A 10,279-nucleotide genomic window follows, 5' to 3' on the forward strand; every position below is an offset into this window, starting at 1 on the left:
TCATTCACACTTTTCCATATTGGGTGAATACCTCCCATTGAGCATGATTCACCACTTGGTGGAAGAAATGAGACAGACGCCCCAGTGAGTGCTGACAGGCTAGATGGCCTCCTATATGCTCACTAGCAGAGGTGGATGAGGGAACTATAAAGGGAATAAATTTGGGTTAGAAATGGAGTCTTAGAAGAAAAGTCACTCAAGGATGACTTTGATTTGTACAAGCCCCTTTAGAAGGGAATTGTCAGCTTGAGCCAGACCCAGGGATGTGGTTCTTTAGGGTGATTTTGGGAAAGAATGAGTGGTTCAGTTTGGCTTAAAGATGGGTTGTATGGGGTTTGGGGTAGAAGAAAATGCTGGACGTGATGTGCTGCATTTTATTTACTTTTTAATTTTACTTATTTATTTTTAGAGACAGGCTCTCGCTCTCACTCAGGCTGGAGTGCAGTGGTGTGATCATAGCTCACTGCATCCTTGACCTCCTTGGTTCTAGTGATCCACCAATCTCAGCCTCCCAAGTAGTTGGGACTACAGGTGCACACCACCATGCTTGGCTAACTTTTTAAATTTTTTGTAGAGACAGGATTTTACTACATTGCCCAGACTAGTCTCAAACTCCTAGCCTCAAGAGATAATCCCAACTTGGTTTCCCAAAGTGCTGGCATTATGGCTGTCAGCCACTATTCCCACCCCTATACTGCATTTTAAAGCATGTTCCATATTGGAATTAATTGGATAGTCAATATGGAACAGTTGTGGGGTTCTTTTTGGTTTAGCAAGATACTTTGGAGTATGTAATCAGTAAGGAATTTAAACAACATTAAAAGGGGCATGGCGACTTAGATTGATTTGCATTAGACAAAATTAATTGGCTTCCTCATAAAAATTAGTTAGGTGGTGATTGTCAGATCAGTGAGAAATTTCACAAAAATTAATAGAGAATTGAGTTGGACTGATTTCCATTAGGCAAAATTAATTGATCACCTGGTCAAAATTAGTTAGGAGGTGATTGTCATGATTTAGACAAGGATTAATAAAAGTTTGATATAAAGTGGTTCCAGAGAAAATAGAAATTGGGGAAAATACTTGCAAAATATAACAGAGTTTCTTAGAATTTGGTGATTGTCTGCTTGTAAAAGAGGAAATATACGTTTTAAAAAATATTTGAACCTGAGTGACTATGAGTAACAGGTCTCATTCAACCAGGGTGGGGAGGTTGAAAGGGGACTGTTTTCTAGATAATGAATTGAGGGTATCATGCAAACAATTAAAAATAACAAAGACAGATATCCATTCAATATCACCAGATTCAGAAACAATCACATTAAGATGTTTTTTCTTTTCCATTATTTTAAAGTTTAGTTTCCTTGACTGTTCAATATTTATTAGTATGTTGGAAGCCAAAGACACAAAGAGAAGAAAGCTTAGAGTATGAGGACAAAAATGAAACTGTAGCCAGGTACAAAGAGGATTTGGAGACACAGAGCAAAGTATTGAAGGAAGTACACTGGGAATTTTTATTTGGGTTTTGAGATCCAATTATTATAATCCCAAGTGTGCACTGGTTGCAGTTGCTGAAAGGTTTATTAGCTTCCTGTAAAACCTTCCTTAATTAGCCCAAACTGAGGCAATGCAGCTTCAAACAAGAAAATCTGCCTTTGTCAAAAAGTGTACTCAAATCAGCTTAGAGAACCACAGGCCAGAGAACAGTCCCAGCTGGCCTGCAAAACTGCACCCTTTACTGCTGAACCCCACTGTGATTCATGGCTCATGGGGTCATCCAGCAGGAATTGGGGGCACCACAGCCCACTGGAAGGAAAGCCCAGAAATAATGGCTCCCTGCAGGTATTCACAACAAAGACTCATAGAGGTATGGAGACAACCTCAGGGTACAGCTTTTACTGAGTCGATGGACATGACTCAGACTCTGCTTCTCCCGCTGTGAGCCACAAAATTAGCATGAGAAAAATTAAGAAGAATTTAAAAAAATCACGTTTGCTTTTCAAGAGAGGGGAGACTCAATGTGTTCAGTTTTCATCATCACAAATGGTATATGTTCAATGAGATGAAGGAAATTCTCATTAGTTGAAAGGTTTAATTGATCTTGGTATAGCCCTTATGCCCACAAAACAATGGCCCACTGCCAGTTAATTTGCCAGGATAAATAAAGCAAGCTGGACCCGTTCGGGCTTGGTGCATGGCTTCAGTGTTAAGGGTGGAGCCCACAAAAGCTTGCACTTCTCCCAAATCTCTTTAAAGCTCTTTCCACATGCCTATAGAATGAATCACGTTGGAGCTGAAATCTCTAGTAAGTGCACTAGTAAAGTAAGAGGTCGAGATGAATTATATACTTGCATGCAGTTGCAGTCCATCAGATTTTTTATTTTATTTTTCGGTAACTGTAACCATGGGATCACAAAGGAAGGTCAGGCAGAACAAGAAGTACTGCCATAAGATTTGAAAAGCGCTTCATTATAATTTTCTCATTTTATTAGAAGATGTGTAATGACAGAAGCCACGTAGACCAAGGATACTAAAAGATTTAACAAAAGTCATGCAACAACACATGACCAGATGAAGCCTGGATAAGAAAACATTGAGACAGACAGAAGGGAATCCTATGATGGAAGTGATAAGAGAGCATTATTAAGGCAAAAAATAATCAAAATAATATATATAAACACTTACCGACATTGTTGCAGTGTACAGTGTTGATGTCAGAGAAAAATGTTCGACAACCACATTAAAAAATGGGCAAACAGCCAGGCACAGTGGCTCACGCCTGTAATCCCAGCACTTTGAGAGACTGAGGCAGGTAGATCACTTGAGGCCAGCAGTTTGAGACCAGCCTGGCTAACATGGCGAGACCCTGTCTCTGTTAAAAATACAAAAATTAGCCAAGTGTGGTGACACATGCCTGTAGTCCCAGCTACATGGGAGGCTAAGGCAGGAGAATTGCTTGAATCCGGGAGGTAGAGGTTGCAGTGAGCTAAGATCATGCCTCTGCACTCCAGAATGGGTAACAGAGCAAGATACTATTTCCGAAAAAAAGAGAAAAAAAAAAGAAAAAAAAGAAAAAATGGGCAAAGAATATGAACAGACACATCTAAAAAAAAGACATACACACAGCCAACAAACATGAAAAAATACTTCATATTACTAATCATCAGAGAAATGCAAATTAAAATCACAATGGGATTCCATCTCACACCAGAATGGCTATGATTAAAAAGTCAAAAACAACAGATGCTCCCAAGATTGCAGAGAAAAGGGAACACTTATACATGGTTAGTGGAAATGTAAATTAGCCCAGCTACTGTGGAAAGCAGTTTGGAGATTTCTCAAAAAACGAAAACAGAACTACCATTCGACCCATCAATCCCCATTATTCAGTATATGCTCAAAGGAATAAACATTGTTCTACCATAAAGGCACATGCATGTGTATGTTCATTGCAGCACTATCCACAATAGCAAAGATAAGGAATCAACTTAGATGCCTATTAAGAGCAGACTGAAGAAAGAAAATGTGGGTGCATATACAACATGGAACACTAACAAGCCATAAAAAGAATGAGATTGTGTTCTTTGCGGCTACATGGATGGAGCTGGAAGCCATTATTCTAAGCGAATTAACACAGGAATGGAACAGGAAACAAAATACCACATGTTCTCACTTATAAGTGAGAGCTAAGCATTGAGTACACATGGACACAAAGGTGGGAACAATACACACCAACATCTACTTGAGGGTGGAGGGTGGGGATCAAAAAACTACCTATGGGATACTAATTACCTGGGTGATGAAATAATCTGTACACCAAACCCCCGTGACGTGCAATTTATCCATTTAACAAACCTGTACATGAACTCTCTGAACATAAAATAGAAGTTGAAGAGAAAAAGTAAATAACAATCAATCAATCAATCAATCAATGAATGTATGAGACCTGAACGCTATAATATTTTATAACAAATGAATATATATTCTTTGAGCAATGCAGAAATAAAGTTTTTTGTTTAATTGTACATCAAACAATTTATAAGGTGATTTCTGCAAAAGATAAGGCTACAAAATATATTGCTTTTGCAGAGAGATCATTGAAAAACTACTAAGATAATTGGCAAAAAAAGCAAGGTTCTTGAATTAAGAAAATGGAAAGATAACTCCAGTATGCTAAGTAAGTGATATTGACTAGTGTTTCCTCTAGGTTCCCAGGAATGCCTGATGAAGCAGATAGTATTTGTCCGTTTTCCATGTGTGAATTGGGACTCACAGAAACCAGATGATGTGAATAGCTGTCAAAAGCTGGTCCCTTGGAGTCAGACGTGGGTACAGCTCAGCTGTGCCACTTTCCTTGGTGGTGACGTAGGTTCATTCTTGTGCCTATTGTGCAGCCATGGGCTGCAAATCTAGAATTAGAGCTGAGGTCTTGGCAGCTGCAGATATTCGGCTCTTTTTATTACTCCTTGATCTTCCTGCAGAGTCTGACACGGAAACAGGAGAATTAGTATATGTACTTCAGCATTTAAACAGGATCCAACATCAACTTGTAGCTGCTTTCCCAATAGTTCATGCAAACAGAAGTCTTCTAAACATGTCATGTCTCTGTTGGGTCAAATAAAGTGGCTCCATTCTGGAATTTTCCTTAACCATATTTTAGTGTGTATTTTCTGATATTTTCCTTACCATTACTTAAAATATTAATGACTCTTGACTGAGTATCTTGAGCTAGGCACTGGGCTGGGCATTTTGCACTGAAGTCTACAGTCTTTCAGAAAACCCCAGAGGTGTGTATGCACTATATGGCCCCAAGCCCAAGTTGAGGGAGAGAAGGGAACTAGTTTTAGGTGGCACTTCTAGGAAGAGGTGAACCTGAGTTTTGCACTCTTGCCTGTAAACAACAAATCTCAACAATGTTTTAGGTTTATTCCATAGTGAATTATAATTATTATCACCTTTAGGATTTCTGGTGTGGTTCCTGCATGTCAGTCATAATGAAAAGCAGCAACATGGATGACCTTCCAGACAATGTATTCTGAATGCACAATTTTAACTGGCTCAATATATACATATATATATATTGAGCAATCCAGAAATAAAGTTTTTGTTTAATTGTGCATTGAATAATTTATGAGGTGATTTCTGCAAAATATAGGGCCACAAAATGTATTGCTTTTGCTGAGAGGGCACTGAAAATCTACTAGAATAATTAGCAGGAAAAGCGAGGTCCTTGAATTGAGAAGATGGAAAGATAGGGAACATTTCTTCATGGCTGAAAGTGTCATTTTGCCTGGCTGGAAAAGATGAGAACCATGATTAAGGGGTATGTCAACCAAGAGATAACATTTTAGTCCGTTCTGTGCTGATATAAAAGAATACCACAGACTGGATAATTGAAAATGAGCAGAAATTTATTTCAGTCATAGTTCTGGAGGCTGGGAAGTCTAAAATCAAGGGATTGCATCTGGCGAGGGCCTTCTTGCTGTCTCCTCCCATGGAGAAGGCATCACATGGTGAGAGAGAACAAGAGATCAAACTCACAACCTCAAAGGCTTTTATAATCCATTCATGAGAGTGGCGTTCTCATCACCTAAACACCTCCCAAAAGTCCCCACCTCCCAACACTGTTGCATTAAGAATTAAGTTTACAACATATGCTTTTTAGGAGACACATTCAAACCATAGCAGATACTCATAATAAACTTTTTAAATGTATATTAGTGTATTCCATTAGGCAAATATAGGTTATATATATATTTATATTATATNTGCTATGAGCTTAAAACTGCTCTAGAAAATAAAGTCTGTTAAAAAATATGTACCAATCAAGCTAAACTATGAAAAACTAAATTTTGTTAAATCTAAAATATTCCCTTTCTTAAAAAAAAAAAGTATAATGTCATCTTCTTTGCTGAGAAAAAGGGGAAACATTAATTATTTTCTAAGAAGTATGGGTATGAAGACTCTCCTCTTTAGGTCTCTAAAACTTCTCTGTCTGTTCCTTCTGTGTAAGCAGAACTTTGGGTGCCTGGCTTCCTCCATCAATGGGCCATGTGGGTAGACAAAACAAAGAGCAAGGTTCTGGAATTGAGAACTAGTTCTTTCTCCTGCTATTGGAGCCGCAGTGGAGTGGAAAATGCTTTGTACAGTGGAAAGGTGCAATGTTGAGTCAAACTTTTTTGTTTATTCAGTTGACATCCTTTGAGGAAGCACCATGGCAAGGCTTGTGCTTCTGCAGATCCTGGACTAAAATTAGAATAAATATGCAGTTCTTGCTGGTGCAAGGCCAGCATTAGATGCCTCCCATGGGTAAAATTCCCAGAGAAAAACAGGAATCTGAGGATTCAATACATCCATCTTAAAAGCTAAAGCAAAACCCAATTTTCATCAGTTTTAAATTTCATTCCTTAAAAGAATTAAAAATACAATTATATTTTTAAAAAACACTTAGATTCCCTCTCATTTCATTTGTAAGCCTTGTTATATCCACGTGATTTATGTATGATTCCACAGAAGTAGACCCTGAGAGGAAGAGCTCCCAAGAAACCTGTAGGAATGTCAGTGGAACCATCCGGGGTCGGGCAGGGGAGAAACATAAATCAAGCAAGGTGGGATCTCAGGCCAAGTTGTAGGGAAGAAAAGTTTCATTTTGCATACTTCAAATCAGTGCCTGCACACTAATTTTTATACATTTTAAACACAGGTTACCATCATTTTAGCTCAGCATTCTGTGTGCAATTGATAGCAATTTTCTCATAATTAACTAATGTGTTCTCTTCATGAGCTCACTCCCAAATTGTTGGCCATATCTGGTCTATACCCTGGAATGCGTCATTTCTGCACATCTCTCTGAAAGATAAAATTTCAGTTTATTTCCAATTTGTTAATATATTACTCCCTTCCTCCCTCCTTAAATTTTTGTGCTAAATTTTCTAAAGCTTGGTCCCTAAATTATGTCCTGGTGATAGAAGAACCAAGAACAGGTAATACATCATGTTCCTTAGCCCACACGTGGTTATCTGGACCTGTTATATGGTCTTGTCTTGCTGACCACCTAGTTTCATTCTTGAAAGATAACTTCCCTTGAATCTACTTTTCCAAACCTTTACTCATTCTATGATCTTTGTGAGAAGGATTTCTGTACTTTTCATAGTAGGGCAGAGCTACATCTTGAACTATCAACACACATGTAAAATCATCTCTATAAACTTTGTAAAATTTATCAGGGAAAAAAGAAGGGGGAGAAATGAAAATAAACCAAACTCACAGCACACTCAACACTCATCCTGAGGTCAGTTTGCTCCCTGACCTGCTTTGTCATAGTTGTTTGGTGCCTCTTGTCCTAGAATCACATAGACCCTTGATTAGAGTTCCCTTAACTACTTTGTAGATAACAACTTCAACATTACGAAACAAGTTTTCCCTCTGAGATATTCTTTCAGGTCCTGCATACTGATGAAACTACTGATGCCAGCTGGTCTGAAGGACGCCACAAGAAGCTAACTCACCAAAGAATGCAGTTTCCATATCCTGATGACTTCATCCTCCTTACCCAAAGCAGTCAATGACCCCAATTTTCCAGCTCCTTATCCTCTACAATCCCTTTAAAAACTACAGCTCAGGACTCCACAGGGAGGCAGATTTGAGAGTCTCCTCCCATTTTTCTCACTCAGTGTCCTGCAATAATTAAGCTCTTTCTCTGCTGCAAACTCTGCTGTCTCAATGTATTAGTTTGTTACTGCACAGTGGGCATACAGCCTCTGTTGTCCTATAACACATAGTCCAAGACAGCTGTTGTTGGGTAAGTCTTTCAGGTCCTGCTTGTCTGCACACAAAGTTTCAAAAGGGAGAAGACTATAAGATGTCTTCACTGGCTACAAATAAAATGTCTTAGAAAAACTCCCATGTTACTTTCTTCAGTCTTCCCAGTGATTCTCAAAGTGTGGTACTGGACCAGCCTCATCACCTGGGAATTTGCTAGAAATGCAAATTCTAGAATCCTTCCCTAGACCCGCCAAATGAGAAGGAGTGGGACCCAGCATTCCGTGTTTTGACAAGCCCTCCATAAGCTTCTAATGCTCCCTCGACATTGAGAACCACTGGTTAGGACTGCTATCTCTCTCATCAAATCTCATTCAGATCATGATCTAATTAGCAAACAAGACTGTGAGTCATTCTGGGACTGACCTGCCTTTTTTTCTTTATATATACCAAAGCTTTCTGTGTTTCAGCTGACTAAATGGGTGGAATTCAGGAAGGAGCCGCCAGTTTATGAGGGCACTGTGAAGATTTAACATATTGTGGTGGGGTTGCAGATTAAATCCACACAGAGACTTAAAAAAATTGAAGCATTACAATATAAGACACAGAGATCAAACATTTCCAAGCTTTAAGAAAATCTAAGACTGAACACAGTGGCCCATGCCTATAAATTCTAGTACTTTGGGAGGCTAAGGTGGAAGGATTGCTTGAGGCCAGGAGTTTGAGGTTAGCCTGGGCAACACAGTGCAACTTTGTGTCTACAAAAAAACTAAAAAATTTAGATGGGTTTGATGGCATGTGCCTCCAGTCCCAGCTACTTGGGAGGCTGAGGCAGGAGGATAACTTGGGCCCAGGAGTTTGAGGCTGTAGTGAGCCATGATTGCACCACTGCTCTCCAGTCAGATGAACAGAGCAAGATCCTGTCTCTAAAATAATAATAATAATAATAATAAAATTTTAAAAGAAAAAAAGAGAAGATCTAAGAAAATTGAAAGAATGGTATCAGAATATAACTTGGGCAAGCAATAACTATATAAAGAAGAGGTAGTGGCCCACAGACTACTTTCTAAACCTCTGTATGTCTCCCCATTCAGCAAGCCGCAAATAACAACACACACCTGTAAATCAGAGTCAAGTGAGTTTCATCAATGACTAAAGCAAGGCTCCATTAACCTATTTACAACCAAGATAGCAGCCCACTGTGAGTCTTGTGGGTCTCACAGTGGGCCGCCATCTTGGTTGTAAATAGATTAATGCCTCCAAGGATCATTTTCTCAGTTAGACTCTCTTCCATGGTGAATGTTTTACAGCATTCCTTTCACAAAAATGTAATGAAAACCACTGATAATGAGCACAAATAATTTTCAAACATATACTTGAGGCTGTAACTGCAATGTAAAACAGAAATGTAACAGGAAAGCAACTCTTATTTTAAAACACCATGGCATTTTAATAGGTAAATGATAAGACAGGGATGGAACAAAAGACCCACAGGTTTGCTCTAGGTACAATCATTGACATAGATACCAGAACTGCCAACACTGATGTGTTGTTTTGGCAACTCAAATAGCAGCAGGAGGATTTCCACAGATGGTGTTTTCCAAAGTGGTGACTAGTCCTTGATCAGGTTCTGATCAAGGCAATTGACTGCAGTCCTCTGTTTCCACTGTTTTGCTTTCTTGTGAATTTCATGTTGATTAAAACTGTTCAAACGTGGATGAAACTGGAGGTCATGATGTTAAGTGAAGTAAGCCAGTCACTGGAAGACAGTGCAGATTCTCACTCCTGTATGGGAACTCAAAAAAGTGGATCTCATGGAGATAGAGTGTAGAATGATGGTTACCAGAGGCTGGGGAGAGAAGTCTCTCAGTGGGCCACCATCGTGAGTCTCACAGTGGGCTGCCTTCTTGATTGTAAATAGGTTAATAGAGCCTTGCTTTAGTCATTGATGAAATCCACTTGAATATGTGTTGAATACTTAGAACAATAGACAGCCACAGTAGGTATCCATTAATTTCAATAATTAGTATTCGCAACCAAATTTATTCAGATGAGCAGTCTTCATGAAAACTAACCTTCTTGGGTAAGTAGGATGAAGCTGTTTATGAGTATAGCAGTGAGCCACTGAATGAATATACTCCTACCTAATAGATTATAACTTATGTCCTAGCTTATTGAGGCAAATTATAAAAATATTTTTAATAGCAAACATTTATCACGCAATGTTAGGACTGTTGCAACCTTGTTTCCTGCTGTCAAAATTAAATCTACGGCATGTACTCATTGATCCTTCATGGAGGGAACTCCCCTTACTACTTTTAGTTTTCAGTTTATTTTTATTCTTAATTAACAAATAATAATTACATGTATTTATGGGTTAAAATGTGATTTTTTATACATTTATACATTGTGGCATTAACAAATCAGGCTAATTAAAATAATCATCACTTCACATATTTGTCATTTCTTTATGGTGAGAACATTTGAGATCCAATTTTTAAAGCAATTAAAAAATATA

The 10,279-nt window shown here is 38.5% G+C and overlaps 1 protein-coding gene across 1 annotated transcript in view; it reads right to left on the minus strand.

Annotated features, from left to right (window-relative positions):
• Nucleotides 1-3,983: 3,983 nt before the first annotated feature.
• LOC108545114 (putative uncharacterized protein encoded by LINC01546) overlaps nt 3,984-10,279 on the minus strand; it is a 14,510-nt gene continuing 8,214 nt past the window's right edge. The window contains exon 3 of the mRNA XM_017896605.1: nt 3,984-4,484. Coding sequence (XP_017752094.1) covers nt 4,416-4,484 — 69 coding nt within the window. The 3' untranslated portion in view covers nt 3,984-4,415. The remainder of the gene's footprint in view (nt 4,485-10,279) is intronic.

This window comes from Rhinopithecus bieti, unplaced genomic scaffold (genome assembly GCF_001698545.2).
Source record: "Rhinopithecus bieti isolate Rb0 unplaced genomic scaffold, ASM169854v2 scaffold_28521, whole genome shotgun sequence".
In the NCBI taxonomy this organism is placed as follows: domain Eukaryota; kingdom Metazoa; phylum Chordata; class Mammalia; order Primates; family Cercopithecidae; genus Rhinopithecus; species Rhinopithecus bieti.